This window comes from Mustelus asterias, chromosome 26 (genome assembly GCF_964213995.1).
Source record: "Mustelus asterias chromosome 26, sMusAst1.hap1.1, whole genome shotgun sequence".
NCBI lineage: Eukaryota > Metazoa > Chordata > Chondrichthyes > Carcharhiniformes > Triakidae > Mustelus > Mustelus asterias.
The window spans coordinates 38,716,323-38,735,967 of NC_135826.1; the positions used below are offsets into that span (position 1 = coordinate 38,716,323).

Here is a 19,645-nt window from a genome sequence, read left to right on the forward strand (position 1 = left end):
CCATGATGGACTGGGAAACATTACTGAAAGGAAAGACAGTGGACAGGCAATGGCAGGTGTTTAAAGAACGAACAGGTGAACTCCAGAAGTTTATTCCTGTTTGGCGTGAGAGTGGGGAGGGAATTGTGGCCAAACCATGGCTTACAAGGGAAATTAGAGATCTTATCAGATTCAAGGAAGAAACATACAAATTGGCAAGAAAGTGCAATAGGCCTGAGGATTGGGAGCAGTTTAAAATTCAGCAAGGGAGGACCAAGTGATTGATTAAGAGGGGAAAAATAGAGTATGAAAGTAAGTTAGCGGGGAACATAAAAACTGACTGTAAAAGTTTCTATAGATATGTAAAGAGAAAAAGATTGACAAAAACGAATGTAGGCCCCTTACAGTCAGAAACAGGAGAATTTATAACGGGGAATAAAGAAATAGCTGAGGAATTAAATTCATACTTTGCTTCAGTCTTCACAAAGGAAGACATGAATAATGAACCAGAATCATAGAAACCCTACAGTGCAGAAAGAGGCCATTCGGCCCATCGAGTCTGCACCGACCACAATCCCACCCAGGCCCTACCCCCATATACCTACATATTTACCCGCTAACCTATGTATCTCAGGACTCTAAGGGGCAATTTTTAGCATGGCCAATCAACCTAACCCGCACATCTTTGGACTGTGGGAGGAAACTGGAGCACCCGGAGGAAACCCACGCAGACACGAGGAGAATGTGCAAACTCCACACAGACAGTGACCCAAGTCAGGAATCAAACCCAGGTCCCTGGAGCTGTGAAGCAGCAGTGCTAACCACTGTGCTACCGTGCCGCCCAAAGAACTCAGAACTCAGAAGTTCTGAGAGAAACAAGTTTTAGTGAGCAGCTGAAAGAAATCAGCATTAGTAGAGAAATGGTTTTGTGGAAATTGATGGGATTGAAGGTGGATAAATCTCCAGGTCCTGATCATCTTCATCCCAGAGTACTTAGGGAGGTGGCCCTGGAAATAGTAGATCCATTGGTGATTATTTTTCAGAATTCTTTAGACTCTGGAATAGTTCCTTCCGATTGGAGGGTAGCTAATGTAAGCCCGCTATTCAAAAAGGGAGATAGAGAGAAAACAGGGAACTATAGACTAGTGAGCCTAACGTCGGTACTGGGGGAGTTGCTGGAGTCTATTATCAAGGATTTCATAGCTCAGCATTTGGAATGCAGTGGTATAATCAGACAAAGTCAGCATGGATTTACAAAAGGGAAATCATGCTTGAGGAATCTATTGGAATGTTTTGAGGATATAGCTAGTAGAGTTGACCGAGGAGAACCAGTGGATGTGGTTTATTTAGACTTTCAGAAAGCTTTCAAAAGGGTCTCACATTGCAGACTACTAAGTAAAGTTAAAGCACATGGGATTGCAGGTAATGTTTTGAGATGGATAGAAAGCTGGTTAGCGGATAGGAAGCAAAGAGTTGGCATGAATGGATCTTTTTCTGATTGGCAGTCAGTGACTAGTGGGTACCACAGGGATCTGTGCTAGGACCTCAACTGTTCACATCATATATTAATGATTTGGAAGAGGGAACTGAATGTATTATCTCCAAATTTGCAGATGATACGAAGTTGGGTGGGAGGGTGAGCTGTGAGGAGGATGCAGAGATGCTTCAGTGTGATTTGGACAGGCTGAGTGTATGGGCATCTGCATGGCAGATGCAGTATAATGTGGATGAATGTGAGGTTATCCACTTTGGTAGCAATAATAGGAAGACAGATTATTACTTGAATGGGTGTAAATTGAGAGAGGTGGATACTCAGTGAGGCCTTGGAGTCCTCGTGCATCAGTCGCTGAAAGCAAGCGTGCAGGTACAGCAGGCAGTAAAGAAGGGAAATGGAATGTTAGCCTTCATAGTGAGGGGATTTGAGTATCGGGATAAGGATGCTTTGCTGCAATTGTATAGGATGTTGGTGAGGCCACACCTGGAGTATTGTGTGCAGTTTTGGTGTCCTTATCTGAGGAAGGATGCCCTTGCTATAGAGGGAGTACAGCGAAGGTTTACCAGGCTGATTCCTGGGATGGCAGGTCTGTCTCATGAGGAGAAACTAAGTCGGTTAGGATTATATTCACTGGAGTTTAGAAGAGTGAGAGGGGATCTCAAAGAAACTTATAAAATTCTAACAGGATTAGACAGGGTAGATTCAGAAAGAAGGTTCCCAATGGTGGGGAAGTCCAGAACTAGGGGGGGGGTCTAGTTTGGGGATAAGGGGTAAACCTTTTAGAACTGAGGTGAGGAGAAATTTCTTCATCCAGAGGGTGGTGAATGTATGGAATTCACTCCCACAGAATGTAGTTGAGGCCAAAATGTTGTCTGACGTCAGAAAGAAATTAGATATAGCTCTTGGGGCAAAAGGGATCAAAGGATATGGGAGGAAGGGGGGAATCAGATTATTGAATTTGATGATAAGCCATGATCATAATGAATGGTGGAGCAGGCTCGAAGGGCCGTATGGCCTCCTCCTGCTTCTAGTTTCTATGTTTTTATTATATGGTTAATGTGCAGTCCTGGGTCAGTAGCAGAGAGAGTAAAACATCTTTTGCAGAAAGCAGTTTAGTTTGGAGCTGGAGCCTGGTTGAATTTAGAATGATTTTGCTGGTTTCTGGAACTTTCTCTTTCTCTGAAAGCTCAAAGACTATTAACAAATGTTGAAGCAAGTATCCTTGGGTTTGCTAACTGTATTTATTTAAAAGTGGGTTTGATCTATACACAAATGGAGCTGGAAAGTAAAGTTGTTTCCTTTCATTTTTAAACATTGTTCAACTGTTAATGGTTAAGCTGCTTCGTTTGTTGGAGCTATGTTTAAATTATGTTATTAAATAAAGTTTGTTTCATTGTAAAAAGATTCATTCTGTGACAGTTACTCTAGCCGATGCTCCACACATGCCAAAAAGGACAAATTGTTTGGCTCTAGTCTGGCTTCCGAATTGGGATTCTGGTCCGGGACCCGAACAGTAGAATCAGTTTGGGGAGAGGTGAGAAATAACAAAGTGAAGAGGTCACTAGTAGGAGTAATCTATTGGCCTACAAACAGTTGTTACATTGTAGGACAGAGGATGCAGAAAGAAATAAATAGGGTGTGTAAGAAAAGTACCACAAGAATCATGAGTCACCTTAATCTACATGAAGATTGGGAGAATCTGATTGGCAAATGTAACCTGAAAAATTAGTTCATTGAGTGTTTTCAGGACAATTTTTTAAAGCAGAACATTCTAGAGCCAATCAGGGAGCAGACTGCCCGAGACCTGGTAATGAGCAATGAGACAGGATTAATCAATGACCTCACGCTAAAGGAGCCTCGAGGTGATAGCGATCACAACATAATAGAATTTTGTTGAGTTTGCAATGGACAAGTGTGGCTCAATGAGTAACCTTTTAATATTCTGCTCCATTCTTAAAGCAACAAAGTCAATGTTCAGAGTGGAGCGGGCAAACCCAAATCCATCACCTTGCCTGCTCCAAAAACAATTCAAATTCCAATTGAATCCAATTCATGGTCCCCACAAGATCCAAGCTGACAAGAAAAGACATGGCCCCCATCTTGAGCTTGATTTGACGCCTGATCTTAGCCAAAAAGCTGAGAAGTGACCCGTGAAGGATTGCTGAACTCTGTCCATCACTTGCTGTTTGGCTTGCAAGTTGTCCTGATTTGCAGCTTCATCGTTTTTTTTTCATCTGTGGGATGTAGGCTTTGCTGCTAGACCAGCATTTATCACCCAACCCTAATTGCCCTCAGGAAGGTGGTGGTGGTGAGCTGCCTTTTTGAACCGTTGCGTCCATGTGGTGTGGATACACCCATGGTGCTGTTGCAGGGGTGGAGGGAGGGTACATTCCTATAATGGCGACGGAACGGCGATATATTTCCAAGCCAAGATGGTGAGTAGTATAGCTGTAAGCCCTAAAGCTAAGGCTCTAATTCAGAGCATGATGGGAAAATGGTCAAATAGGTATGCTAGCTTCGCGACATACCTGGACATGCCTCAGAGGAATAAATAGGTAAGCAGTTCTGACCACAAAGTTGTGAAGTCAGGCTGATAAGAGAATAGGCAATCAACAAAAGAAGAGATAATCACAAGAGCAGACTGTGTCTTAACAAAAGGCCAGATGGTGGTTCCCAAGTCTGCCACCAATAGTCAACTCAAACCAAATTTCAGGCTGAAGAAAAAGCCTATAAAGGGACTGGTGCTTCAATGGATTGTCAGCGATAATTACAGCTTTACTTTGTGAAGAAGATCCCCAAACCAGAAGCAGGAGATCAACCCTTACATCAAAGGCCAACAACTGCACAACAGGTAATATCAGTTTCTCTTGGATGATTTAGTGATATATTAGTGTGAGTGCATACATCTTTAATATTGTAATTCTCCAGCGCATGATATTAGTTGTCTGTGTTTTTGAGATTCTGCTGAGACTGTATCGCACAAATCTCTGTGCACGGTAGCACAGTGGTTAGCACTGCTGCTTCACAGCTCCAGGGTCCTGGGTTCGATTCCCGGCTTGGGTCACTGTCTGTGTGGAGTTTGCACATTCTCCTCGTGTCTGCGTGGGTTTCCTCCGGGTGCTCCGGTTTCCTCCCACAGTCCAAAGATGTGCGGGTTAGGTTGATTGGCCATGCTAAAATTGCCCCTTAGTGTCCTGGGATGTGTAGGTTAGAGGGATTAGCGGGTAAAATATGTAGGGATATGGGGGTAGGGCCTGGGTGGGATTGTGGTCGGCGCAGACTCGATGGGCCGAATGGCCTCTTTCTGTACTGTATGGTTTCTATGATTTCTATGAAAGTTGAAATTGTGACAGAATTTCACTTGTGTTTCTGGATCTTTGCCCTGCCACGCTGATTGGCCACAAAGCAGGGTTTCTATGGTCAACAGTGGCCTTGTTGGTGATGGTCATTGCCTGGCATTTGTGTGGCACGAATGTTACTTGTCACTTGTCAGCCCAAGCCTGGATATTGTCCAGGTCTTGCTGCATTTGGACCTGGACTGCTTCAGTATCTGAGGGGTCACCGTGAATGGTGGTCCAGTTTCCTCGCACTGTCCAAAGATGTCTGTACAAGAACTGTGCAGTGGTCATTCCTACTTAATGGATACTTGTTGTTGCTGATCAGAAACAACAAAGACACACACAGTCCTGTCGGTTCCTCACTAACAGGAGTGGGGCCCGGCTAGAATTGGGAGAGTTATCTCACAGACTGGTCAAGCAACAGCCTGACACACTCACAGAATCATACCTTACAGATAATGTCCCAGACACCACCACCAGCATTCCTGGGAATGTCCTGTCCCACCGGCAGGACATGTTACTGTCATGGACAGATGCACCTACAACAGACAGGTTGGTGAGGATGAGGTTAAGTAGGTTTTTCCCTCTTGTTGGTTCCCTCACCACCTGTCACAGTCCCAGTCTAGCAGCGATGTCCTTTAGGACCCGGCCAGCTCGGTCTGTGGTGGAACTACTGAGCCGGTCTTGGTGATGGACATTGAAGTCCCCGCCCAGAGTCCATTCTGCACCCGCCACCCTCAGTGCTTCCTCCAAAGTGGTGTCAACATGGAGAAGCTGATTCACCAGCTGAGGGGACGGGGTGTGGTAATCAGCAGGAGGTTTCCTTGTCCATGTTTGACCCGGTGCCATGAGACTTCATGGGGGTCCAGAGTGGATACTGAGGACTCCTCGGGAAACTCCCTCCCGCCTGTATACAACTGTGCCACCATCACTCTGCTGGGTCTGTCCTGCCGGTGGGACAGGACATTCCCAGGAATGCTGATGGAGGTGTCTGGGACATTATCTGTAAGGTATGATTCTGTGAGTGTGTCAGGCTGTTGCTTGACCAGTCTGTGAGGTAACTCTCCCAATTCTAGCCGGGCCCCACTCCTGTTAGTGAGGAACCGACAAGACTGTGTGTGTCTTTGTTGTTTCTGATGCTGATCACTTATCCAGTTTTATTCTGATTTGCATTTTCTGTAGTTTTTGGTACAACTGATTGGTTATTTCGAGAGCTGTTGAGAGTTAACCACATTGCTGTGGCTAACTTTATTTATTAGTGTCACAAGTATGCCCCACGTCCTTTAAAAAGTACCTGAATGAGTATTTGTCACACCATAACATTCAAGGCTATGGGCCAAGTGCTGGCAAGTGGCATTAGATGGGCAGGTCAGGGCCTTTCATGCCTCGGTGCAGACGCTGGCCGAAGGACCTCTTCTGTACTGTAGGATTCTGTGATTCTGTGAAGCAGGCTTACATTAACACTGCAATGAAGTTCCTGTGAGGCAGTAGTGCTAACCACTGTGCCACCGTCCTGCCCAATACTGTACAGCTCCATATGGACCAGACCAGGCAGAACCATTCACTTCCTCCTTTAGAATCAGATGCATTTTTATGACAATTGCCATTGTCGCCATTACTGAGACTAACTCTAAATTGCAGGTAGGTCAAATTCCTCTATATGCTCTTTGTAGGATATTAACTCAGTCTGCACAGTCTCATTCCAGCATTCTGGATTATTAATCCAATGAATGAGCGGCACGGTGGCACAGTGGTTAGCACTGCTGCTTCACAGCACCAGGGACCTGGGTTTGATTCCCGGCTTGGGTCACTGTCTGTATGGAGTTTGCATGTTCTCCCCGTGTCTGCGTGGGTTTCCTCCGAGTGCTCCAGTTTCCTCCCACACTCCAAAGATGTGTGGGTTTGGTGGATTGGCCATGCAAAATCGTCCCTTAGTGTTAGGGGGATGAGCTAGGGTAAATGCATGGGGTTATTGGGATAGGGTCTGGGTGGGATTGTGGTCGGTGCAGACTCGATGGGCTGTATGGCCTCCTTCTGCACTGTAGATTCTATGATTCTATGACATTATGGTGATTACGTGGTTAGAGGTTTGTTTCTGTTCCGAATTCCCATGGTCGGAGGTTTTTTTGTAAATCATAATAATAATCTCTCACCGTTAGTGTTTACAGAGAATGAAAGGAAGTGAGTGATGACTTTGCTAGATTGGTGGAGTAGTGGATGAGGTGGAGGGCTGTTGTAGGCTGCAAAGAGACATAGATAGGATGCAAAGCTGGGCTGAAAAATGGCAAATGGAGTTTAACCCTGATAAATGTGAGGTGATTCATTTTGGTAGGACTAATTTAAATGTGGATTACAGGGTCAAAGGTAGGGTTCTGAAGACTGTGGAGGAACAGAGAGATCTTGGGGTCCATATCCACAGATCTCTAAAGGTTGCCACTCAAGTGGATAGAGCTGTGAAGAAGGCCTATAGTGTGTTAGCTTTTATTAACAGGGGGTTGGAGTTTAAGAGCCGTGGGGTTATGCTGCAACTGTACAGGACCTTGGTGAGACCACATTTGGAATATTGTGTGCAGTTCTGTTCACCTCACTATAAGAAGGATGTGGAAGCGCTGGAAAGAGTGCAGAGGAGATTTACCAGGATGCTGCCTGGTTTGGAGGGTAGGTCTTATGAGGAAAGGTTGAGGGAGCTAGGGCTGTTCTCTCTGGAGCGGAGGAGGCTGAGGGGAGACTTAATAGAGGTTTATAAAATGATGAAGGGGATAGATAGAGTGAACGTTCAAAGACTATTTCCTTGGGTGGATGGAGCTATTACAAGGGGGCATAACTATAGGGTTCGTGGTGGGAGATACAGGAAGGATATCAGAGGTAGGTTCTTTACGCAGAGAGTGGTTGGGGTGTGGAATGGACTGCCTGCAGTGATAGTGGAGTCGGACACTTTAGGAACATTTAAGCGGTTATTGGATAGGCACATGGAGCAGACCAGGATGATAGGGAGTGGGATAGCTTGATCTTGGTTTCAGATAAAGCTCGGCACAACATCGTGGGCCGAAGGGCCTGTTCTGTGCTGTACTGTTCTATGTTCTATGTTCTATAATGATGACTAATGTCTCACATTGGGCTGGGAAGGGGAAAGGTCAGGTACTATAGAGTACCTAGGCTGTGCCCCTGAACAATAAGTACCCCTGTTTGAGTGCTGTTGGGGGGGACAGCCTACCTGGGGGAAGCAACAGTGACCGTGCCTCCGGCACAGAGTCCGGCCCTGTAGCTCAGAAGGGTAGGGAAAGGAGGGGGAAGGCAGTAGTAATAGAGGACTCTATAGTGAGGGGGTCGGACAGGCGATTCTGTGGACGCGGTCAAGAAACTCGGATAGTAGTTTGCCTCCCTGGTGCCAGGATCCGGGATGTTTCTGATCGCGTCCAAGATATCCTGAAGTGGGAGGGAGAAGAGCCAGAGGTCGTGGTACATATTGGTACCAATGACATAGGTAGGAAAGGGGAAGAGGTCCTGAAAGGAGAATATAGGGAGTTGGGAAGGGAGTTGAGAAGAAGGACCGCAAAGGTAGTAATCTCGGGATTGCTGCCTGTGCCACGCGACAGTGAGAGTAGGAATGGAATGAGGTGGAGGATAAATGTGTGGCTGAGGGATTGGAGCAGGGGGCAGGGATTCAGGTTTCTGGATCATTGGGACCTCTTTTGGGGCAGGTGTGACCTGTACAATAAGGACGGGTTGCACTTGAATCCCAGGGGGACCAATATCCTGGCGGGGAGGTTTGCTATGGCTACTGGGGAGAGTTTAAACTAGAATGGTTGGGGGGGTGGGAATCAAATTGAAGTGACTGGGAGGGAGGAGGTTAGCTCACAAATAGAGAAAGCTTGTCGACAGTGTGACAGGGAGGATAGGCAGGTGATAGAGAAGTGGAGCGCTCAGACCGAAGGTTTGAGATGTGTCTATTTTAACGCAAGGAGTGTTGTGAACAAAGTGGATGAGCTTAGAGCGTGGATCACTACTTGGAAATATGATGTGGTGGCCATTACAGAGACTTGGATGACTCAGAGACAGGACTGGTTACTTCAAGTGCTGGGTTTCAGATGTTTCAGAAGGGACAGGGAGGGAGGCAAAAGAGGTGGGGGAGTGGCACTGTTGATCAGAGATAGTGTCACGGCTGCAGAAAAGATGGACACCATGGAGGGATTGTCTACGGAGTCTCTGTGGGTGGAGGTTAGGAACAGGAAGGGGTCAATAACTTTACTGGGTGTTTTCTATAGGCCGCCCAATAGTAACAGGGATGTTGAGGAGCAGATAGGGAAGCAGATCCTGGAAAGGTGTAATAATAACAGAGTTGTCGTGATGGGAGATTTTAATTTCCCAAATATTGATTGGAATCTCCCTGGAGTAAGGGGTGTAGATGGGGAGGAGTTTGTTAGGTGTGTTCAGGAGGGTTTCTTGACACAGTATGTAGATAAGCCTACAAGAGGAGAGGCTGTACTTGATTTGGTATTAGAACATAGAACATAGAACACTACAGCGCAGAACAGGCCCTTCGGCCCACGATGTTGCACCGACCAGTTAAAAAAAACTGTGACCCTCCAACCTAAACCAATTTCTTTTCGTCCATGAACCTATCTACGGATCTCTTAAACGCCCCCAAACTAGGCGCATTTACTACTGATGCTGGCAGGGCATTCCAATCCCTCACCACCCTCTGGGTAAAGAACCTACCCCTGACATCGGTTCTATAACTACCCCCCCTCAATTTAAAGCCATGCCCCCTCGTGCTGGATTTCTCCATCAGAGGAAAAAGGCTATCACTATCCACCCTATCTAAACCTCTAATCATCTTATATGTTTCAATAAGATCCCCTCTTAGCCGCCGCCTTTCCAGCGAAAACAATCCCAAATCCCTCAGCCTCTCCTCATAGGATCTCCCCTCCATACCAGGCAACATCCTGGTAAACCTCCTCTGCACCCTCTCCAAAGCCTCCACATCCTTCCTGTAATGTGGGGACCAGAACTGCACACAGTACTCCAAGTGCGGCCGCACCAGAGTTGTGTACAGTTGCAACATAACGCTACGACTCCTAAATTCAATCCCCCTACCAATAAACGCCAAGACACCATATGCCTTCTTAACAACCTTATCTACTTGATTCCCAACTTTCAGGGATCTATGCACACATACACCTAGATCCCTCTGCTCCTCCACACTATTCAAAGTCCTCCCGTTAGCCCTATACTCAACACATCTGTTATTCCTACCAAAGTGAATTACCTCACACTTCTCCGCATTAAACTCCATCCGCCACCTCTCGGCCCAACTTTGCAACCTGTCTAAGTCTTCCTGCAAACTACGACACCCTTCCTCACTGTCTACCACACCACCGACTTTGGTGTCATCAGCAAATTTGCTAATCCACCCAACTATACCCTCATCCAGATCATTAATAAATATTACAAACAGCAGTGGCCCCAAAACAGATCCCTGAGGTACACCACTTGTAACCGCACACCATGATGAATATTTACTATCAACCACCACCCTCTGTTTCCTATCCGCTAGCCAATTCCTGATCCAATTTCCTAGATCACCCCCAATCCCATACATCTGCATTTTCTGCAGAAGCCTACCATGGTGAACCTTATCAAACGCCTTACTAAAATCCATATATACCACGTCCACTGCCTTGCCCCCATCCACCTCCTTGGTCACTTTCTCAAAAAACTCAATAAGGTTAGTAAGGCACGACCTACCTGCCACAAAACCATGCTGACTATCACCTATCAATTCATTACTCTCCAAATAACTATAAATCCTATCCCTTATAATTTTTTCCAACATCTTGCCGACAACAGAAGTGAGACTCACCGGTCTATAATTCCCGGGGAAGTCTCTGTTCCCCTTCTTAAACAATGGGACAACATTCGCTAACCTCCAATCTTCTGGTACTATACCAGAGGCCAACGACGACCTGAAGATCAGAGCCAGAGGCTCTGCAATCACTTCTCTTGCCTCCCAGAGAATCCTTGGATAAATCCCATCCGGACCAGGGGATTTATCTATTTTCAGACCCTCCAGAATATCCTGCACATCCTCCTTATCAACTGTAATACTGTCTATTCTACTCCCTTGCAACCCAGTGTCCTCCTCAGCTATATTCATGTCCCCTTGCGTGAACACCGAAGAGAAATATTGGTTCAATGCTTCACCAATCTCCTCCGGTTCCACACATAACTTCCCTCTGCCATCTATAACTGGCCCTAAACTTGCCCTAACCAACCTTCTGTTCCTGACATACCTATAGAACGCCTTAGGATTCTCTTTAACCCTATCCGCCAAAGTCTTCTCATGTCCCCTTTTAGCCCTTCTAAGCTCGCTCTTCAACTCCCTCTTAGCCAATCTAAAGCTTTCTAGTGCACTACCCGAGTGCTCACGTCTCATCCGAACATAAGCCTCCTTTTTCTTTTTAACCAACAAAGAAACTTTTTTGGTGCACCACGGTTCCCTAGCCCTACCAATTCCTCCTTGCCTGACAGGGACATACCTATCACAGACTCGCAGTAGCTGCTCCTTGAAAAAACTCCACATGTCGGACGTTCCCAGTCCCTGTAATCTCCTAGTCCAACCTATGTTTCCTAATTCTCTCCTAATAGCCTCATAATTACCCTTCCCCCAGCTAAAACCACTGGCCCGAGGTTCATGCCTATCCCTTTCCATCACTAAGGTGAACGTAACCGAATTGTGGTCACTATCACCAATTGGGAAATGAACCTGGTCAGGTGTCAGATCTCTCAGTGGGAGAGCATTTTGGAGATAATTTGGTGATCATAATTCTATCTCCTTTACAATAGCATTGGAGCGAGATAGGATCAGACAAGTTAGAAAAGTGTTTAATTGGAGTAAGGGGAATTATGAGGCTATCAGGCAGGAAATTGGAAGCTTAAATTGGAAAGAGGTTTTCTCAGGGTAATGTACTGAAGAAATATGGCAAATTTTCAGGGAATATTTGTCTGGAGTTCTGCATAGCAACGTTCCAATGAGACAGGGAAGTTATGGTAGGTTACAGGAACCGTGGTGTACAAAGGCTGTAATGAATCTCGTCAAGAAGAAAAGAAAAGCTAACAAAAGGTTCAGGGAGCTAGGTAATGTTAGAGATCTTGAAGAGTATACGGCTAATAGGAAGGATCTTAAGAAGGAAATTAGGAGAGCCAGAAGGGGTCATGAGAAGGCCTTGGCAGGCAGGATTAAGGAAAACCCCAAGGCATTCTACAAGTATGTGAAGAGCAAAAGGATAAGACGTGAAAGAATAGGACCTATCAAGTGTGACGGTGGGAAAGTTTGTATGGAACTGGAAGAAATAGCAGAGGTACTTAATGAATACTTTACTTCAGTATTCACTATGGAAAAGGATCTTTCTTGGTGGTTGTAGTGCAGACTTGCAGCGGACTGAAAAGCTTGAGCATGTAGATATTAAGAAAGAGGATGTGTTGGAGCTTTTGAAAAGCATCAAGTTAGATAAGTCGCTGGGACCGGATGAGATGTACCCCAGGCTACTGTGGGAGGTGAGGGAGGAGATTGCTGAGCCTCTGGCGATGATCTTTGCATCATCAATGGAGACGGGAGAGGTTCCGGAGGATTGTGGATGTTGTTCCTTTATTCAAGAAAGGGAGTAGAGATAGCCCTGGAAATTATAGACCAGTGAGTCTAACCTCAGTGGTTGGTAAGTTGATGGAGAAGATCCTGAGAGGCAGGATTTCTGAACATTTGGAGAGGTATAATATGATTAAGAATAGTCAGCATGGCTTTGTCAAAGGCAGATCATGCCTTATGAGCCCGATTGAATTTTTTGAGGATGTGACGAAACACATTGATGAAGGAAGAGCAGTAGATGTAGTATATATGGACTTCAGCAAGGCATTTGATAAGGTGCCCCATGCAAGGCTTATTGAGAAAGTGAGGGGGCATGGGGTCCAAGGGGATATTGCTTTGTGGATCCAGAACTGGCTTGCCCACAGAAGGCAAAGAGTGGTAATAGATGGGTCATGTTCTGCATGGAGGTCGGTCACCAGTGGAGTGCCCCAGGGATCTGTTCTGGGACCCTTACTCTTTGTGATTTTTATAAATGACCTGGATGAGGAAGTGGAGGGATGGGTTGGTAAGTTTGCTGATGACACAAAGGTTGGAGGTGTTGTGGATAGTGTGGAGGGATGTCAGAAGTTGCAGCGAGACATTGATAGGATGCAAGACTGGGCAGAGAAGTGGCAGATGGAGTTCAACCCAGATAAGTGTGAGGTGGTTCATTTTGGCAGGTCAAATAGGATGGCGGAATATAATATTAATAGAAACATAGAAACATAGAAAAACTACAGCACAAACAGGCCCTTCGGCCCACAAGTTGTGCCGAACACGTCCCTACCTTCTAGACCTACCTATAACCCTCCATCCTATTAAGCTCCATGTACTCATCCAGGAGTCTCTTAAAAGACCCTATTGAGTTCGCCTCCACCACCACTGACGGCAGCCGATTCCACTCGCCCACCACCCTCTGTGTGAAAAACTTACCCCTAACATCTCCCCTGTACCTACCCCCCAGCACCTTAAACCTGTGTTCTCTCGTAGCAGACATTTCCACCCTGGGAAAAAGCCTCTGAGAGTCCACCTGATCTATGCCTCTCAACATCTTATACACCTCTATTAGGTCTCCTCTCATCCTACGTCTCTCCAAGGAGAAAAGACCGAGCTCCCTCAGCCTATCCTCATAAGGCATGCCACTCAATCCAAGCAACATCCTTGTAAATCTCCTCTGCACCCTTTCAATCTTTTCCACATCCTTCCTATAGTGAGGCGACCAGAACTGAGCACAGTACTCCAAGTGGGGTCTGATTTGGGTCTTATATAGCTGCGTCATTATCTTCAGACTCCTAGACTCAATCCCTTGATTGATAAAGGCCAGCACACCATACGCCTTCTTAACCACCTCCTCCACCTGTGGGGCCGATTTTAGAGTCCTATGGACCTGGACCCCAAGGTCCTTCTGATCCTCTACAGTACTAAGAGTCTTTCCCTTAATATTGTACTCCTTCATCCCATTTGACCTGACAAAATGGACCACGACGCATTTATCTGGGTTGAGGTCCATCTGCCACTTCTCGCCCAGTCTTGCATCCTATCTATGTCCCTCTGTAACTTCTGACATCCCTCCAGACTATCCACAACCCCACCAACCTTCGTGTCGTCGGCAAACTTACCAATCCATCCCTCCACTTCCTCATCCAGGTCATTTATGAAAATGACAAACAGCAAGGGTCCCAGAACAGATCCCTGGGGCACTCCACTGGTGACCGACCTCCATTTAGAAAAAGACCCATCTATACCCACTCTCTGCCTCCTTTGGGCAAGCCAGTTCTGGATCCACCCTTGGATCCCATGCCCTCTCACTTTCTCTAGAAGCCTTGCATGGGGGACCTTATTGAACGCCTTGCTAAAATCCAAATAAATCACATCTACCGCTTTCCCTTCGTCAATATGTTTAGTCACATTTTCGAAGAACTCCACCAGGTTCGTAAGGCACGATCTGCCTTTGACAAAGTCATGCTGAGTATTCTTGAGCATACTAAACCTCTCTAAATGCTCATAAATCTTGTCCCTTAGGATCTTCTCCATCAGCTTACCACTGAGGTTAGACTCACTGGCCGATAATTTCCTGGGCGATCCCTATTCCCCTTCTTGAAAATAGGAACCACATCCGCAATCCTCCAATCCTCCGGCACCTCTCCCGTCTCCATCGACGACGCAAAGATCATCGCCAGAGGCTCTGCAATCTCTTCCCTCGCCTCCCACAGTAACCTGGGGTACATCCCATCCGGACCCGGCGACTTATCTATCTTGATGCCATTCAAAGATTCCAGCACAACCTCTTTGTTAAAGTCCACATACTCAATCATTTCAGTCCACCACAAGCCCACAGTACATCCACCCATGTCCTTCTCCTCTGTGAAAACCGAGGCAAAATACTCATTGAACACCTCTGCCATTTCTACTGGTTCCGTACAGACTTTCCCGCCTTCACCTTTTATAGGCCCTATTCCGTCACGTCTTATCCTTTTACTCTTCACATATTTATAGAACGCCTTAGGGTAGGACTCAATGGTAGGACTCTTGGCAGTGTGGAAGATCAGAAGGATCTTGGGGTCCGAGTTCACAGGACGCTCAAAGCAGCTGTGCAGGTTGAGGCAGTGGTTAAGAAGGCGTATGGTGTACTGGCCTTCATCAATCGAGAAATTGAGTTTCGGAGTCGTGAGATAATGTTGCAGCTATATAAGACCCTGGTCAGACCACACTTGGAGTACTGTGCTCAGTTCTGGTCGCCTCATTACAGGAAGGATGTGGAAGCCATAGAAAGGGTGCAGAGGAGATTTACAAGAATGTTGCCTGAGTTGGGGAGCATGCCTTGTGAGGATAGGTTGAGTGAGCTCGGCCTTTTCTCCTTGGAGAGACGAAGGATGAGGGGTGACCTGATAGAGGTGGATAAGATGTTGAGAGGTATTGATCGAGTGGATAGTCAGAGGCTTTTTCCAAGGGCTGAAATGGTTGCCACAGGTTTAAGGTGCTGGGGAGTAGGTAAAGAGGAGATGTCAGGGGTAAGTTTTTCACTCAGAGGGTGGTGGGTGCATGGAATGGGCTGCCAGCAATGGTGGTGGAGGCGGATTCGATAGGGTCATTCCAATCATTATTCTGTAAATTGAGTTTGTGTCTCTGTATGCCCTGTTTGTGAGCATTTCTCCACTCCACCTGACAAAGGGGCAGCGCTCCGAAAGCTAGTGGCATTTGCTACCAAATAAACCTGTTGGACTTTAACCTGGTGTTGTTAAACTTCTTACTGTGTTTACCCCAGTCCAACGCCGGCATCTCCACATCCTATGCAAAAGGTCAGATGACCAATGTGAATGTGGGCAGGAAGTGTGAGCTGGGTGGAGGGAGTCACAATGGCGACTAGTTGGTCTTCACTTGACCTCCCCATCCCCATCAGTGAGCAGAGCTGAGGGAGCGAGGCTAAAGTCCCTCACTGCTCAGATGATGATTTGGGATAGTTTCAGTTCCACAACATCCATGCCCACAATGAGTCTGAACCGTACAGACCACAACTTCACAGACTATTAATCTCAACTGTTTAAAACATTTAGACCGTATCTGCTCAGAACTTAGTGTCGCTGAAACTTTTGGGGAATCAATCATTTTCTTCATTTAATTTTTTTCTCAGATCCTTGGTGTACAGTTATCCACAGAAGGTAAATTATTTGTGAAATGTTTTCAAATGTCGTCATAAGTGAATAAAATATTCTGGATTGAACATTCCAGATAGAAAACCTGGCAGAATATTTCTGATTAAATACAGAATAATTCACAGGAAAGACAAAATTCCCCACATTAAACAGTTCAGGGCGAATTCTCATTAAATATGACGTTAAATTACTTCGACCTTCACCTGTTGAAATAACAATTCTCTAACATGTAAATTTGAACAATTAAATAGTTGGAAATAGTTCACAGGAACAAATGGATTATTTTTGCATTTAAAGGCAAATTAGAATTGAATCTATTACCTTTGCTGCTGGAGCGGTTTATAAAACAACTGGCCAAAGTGAACAATAACAATAGCTGCAGCAATTTCATCCTCCGTGCTGTCCTCCAAAGCAAGACTGAAATGTGCTGACAATGAGATGGTAATAATTCTCAAAAACCACAAGCACGTCAGCAACTAACAGGCAGAGAGCTCATGACACAACTCATCAAAGGTCTGTTGTATAATAGAATCCCTACAGTACAGAAAAAGGCCATTCGGCCTATGGAGCCTGCACCAACAACAATCCCACCCAGGTCCTATCCCCGTAACCCCACATATTTACCCTGCTAACTCCCCTGACACAAAGTGGCAATTTAACATGACCAATCAACCTAACCTGCACATCTCTGGACTGTGGGAGGAAACCGGAGCACCCGGAGGAAACACACGCAGACACGGGGAAAACGTGCAGACTCCACACAGACAGTGACCCAAGCCGGGAATTGAACCCGGGTCCCTGGTGCTGTGAGGCAGCAGTGCTAACCCACTGTGCTATCCTAATGTAATGTGGGCATGGTGGGGAGGGGCGGGGGGGGGGGGGGGGGGGGAGATAGTCTTCACATAGGAAGGAATCAAATAGCATTTTAAGACCCTTTCAAGCCACAATTCACCTCTTTAAATAAGTTTAGAGTCAGTGTGGGCCAGGATACATTGAAGTGAAGTCACCCAGGTTCATTGTCTGAGTTCCTCACGTTCAAATGCTGCTAAACACAAACCGAATGGAGAAGGATTGTTTGAGTTAAAGATGCACAGAGATAACAACCTTCTAGCAATCCAGCAGGTTACAGGAAAAGAGATTCGGAATCTCTGGTTACTGAAAGGGAATTCACTCCAGGAAACCCCATCCCATCGGAACATGGAGGAGGCCATTCAGCTCTTTGAACCTTCTTCAACTCTCGACCAAGATCAGAGCCCATCTTCAACCACAATTTCACCAACCCCATATTCCTTTATTCCATTAGTACCTAAAAATTCACTCCCCCCTCCCCGCCCCCCGGCCTGAAAATATTCAATGTCTAAAGCATCTCGAGATCTTTGGGCCAGAGTAATCCAAGGTTTCTTCTCCAGATATCATGGCTTGGAAAGTGCTGTCTAAGGAGCCTTGGTGAGTTGCTGCAGTGCATCTTGTCGATAGCACACACGGCTGGCACCGTGCGACACTGGTGGAGGGTGTTAAAGTTTGTGGGTCTGGTGCCCATCAAGCGGGGCTGCTTTGTCCTGGATGGTGTCGAGCTTGTGTTGTTGGAGCTGCACCCATCCAGGCAAGTGGGGACTATTCCATCACACTCCTGACTTGTGCCTTGTAGATGGTGGGGAGGCTTTGGGGAGTCAGGAGGTGAGTTACTTGCCGCAGTTTTCCCAGCCCTGAGCAGCTAATGTAGTCTCAGTATTTACATGGCAGAGTCCAGTTCAGTTTCTGCCAATGGAAACCCACAGGATGTTGACAATTGGGGGCTCAGCGATGGTAATGCCACGGAATGTCAAAGCAGCGATGGTTGGAGATGGTTGTTTTCTGGCACTTATATTATTTACCATGTATCAGTCCAATCGTGAGAGATGTCCTGCCCTTGCCTCATTTGGGCATGGACTGCTTCAAGATCTGAGGAGATGTGACTGGGGCTGGGCATGGTGTGGTTATGATCACTAAGCTACGTAATCTGTGCCTGAGACCAAGATGGTAATTTTATAGCAGTTCCAATCACTAAACAAAGGGAACTGAAAGTGATTGAGACTGCATCCAGCCAGCTGCTCCCTTGCATCACTGTCATGGAGCATTTGGAAAGATTTTCTCTTTCTCAATCTGTCACTTTGCATTTCCCTGGGCAGCACCCTCCAAACCCACAACCTCTACCATCTGGAAGGACAAGGGCAGCAGATACCTGGGAACACCCCCATCTCGAGGTTCCCTTCCGAGTCACACACCATCCTGATTTGGAAATATATCGCCATTCCTTCGCTGTTGCTGGGTCAAAATCCGGGAACTCTCTCCCTAACAGCACTGTGGGCGAACCTACACAGTGAGAAGTCTCACAACACCAGGTTAAAGTCCAACAGGTTTATTTGGTATCAAAAGCCACGAGCTTTCGGAGCGCTGCTCCTTTGTCAGGTGAGTGGGAGCTCTGTTCACAAACAGGGCACATAAAGACACAAACTCAATTTACAAAATAATGGTTGGAATGCGAGTCTTTACAGGTAATCAAGTCGTAAAGGTACAGACAATGTGAGTGGAGAGAGGGTTAAGCCCAGATTAAAGAGATGTGTATTGTCTCCAGCCGGGACAGTTAGTGAGATTTTGCAAGTCCAGGCAAGTCGTGGGGGTTACAGATAGTGTGACATGAACCCAAGATCCCGGTTGAGGCCGTCCTCATGTGTGCGGAACTTGGCTATCAGTCTCTGCTCAGCGACTCTGCGCTGTCGTGCGTCGTGAAGGCCGCCTTGGAGAACGCTTACCCGAAGATCAGAGGGCGAATGCCCGTGACCGGATACCTACACCACAGGGACTGCAGGGGTTCAGGAAGGGAGCTCACCACTACCTTCTCAAGTGGCAGTGAGGGATGGGCAATAAGTATTGGTCTAGCCAGCAAATCTCACATCCCCAAAAACTAAAATAAATGTTAATCTGCAGCATGAATGGTGAAATGTCTGGGAATGTCCACCCCACGGGCACGGACCATCAATTCTTACAAGTCAGAGCGAGGAATGTCCGTACTCATGCCCTCATTGCCTGCAGGGCAGCTGCGTCGAATGCTGAGCGGATGTGGCAAACTCATTGCTGTTTTACTAGTTCAATGACAATAAATAATGGTTTTTTCCACTGAAGCCTGGGCTCGCGGAGTCAGCTGTGTCCCTGTTCCGCTGTCAGCTTTTCCCATATTTTTGTCCCTCCTTTGTGTTCTTCACAGATTTCAATTCCTGTCGCTATAACCGGTATTAACGATGAGTACAGAAAAGAAAGAGCGTCACATTCTGGGCAGATAATGGGTGTTCCATTGTGAACAATCAGAATGAGAATGGGAAAGAGAAGGAAATGGAAAATGCTGAACTCGTTTGTAATCAGCGGGGATTTTCACAGCTCACATCTAATGGGGATTTCCGAGTGAAACCTCGACCTCACATCAGAGAGGGCGCAGGAAAATCCAGCTTCTGCACCTACCAAGTTAGGTAAAAGTAAAGTCACCATAGTCCCTGATGACCATCGGCCGATTGGTGGTGAT

General features: G+C 46.4%; 1 protein-coding gene across 1 annotated transcript in view; it reads right to left on the reverse strand.

The window, feature by feature from the left end:
- The window catches only part of LOC144479593 (proteinase-activated receptor 3-like), a 30,664-nt gene extending 14,181 nt beyond the window's left edge, over positions 1-16,483 (reverse strand). The window contains exon 1 of the mRNA XM_078198492.1: positions 16,411-16,483. Coding sequence (XP_078054618.1) covers positions 16,411-16,480 — 70 coding nt within the window. The 5' untranslated portion in view covers positions 16,481-16,483. The remainder of the gene's footprint in view (positions 1-16,410) is intronic.
- Between the last annotated feature and the right edge of the window lie 3,162 nt (positions 16,484-19,645).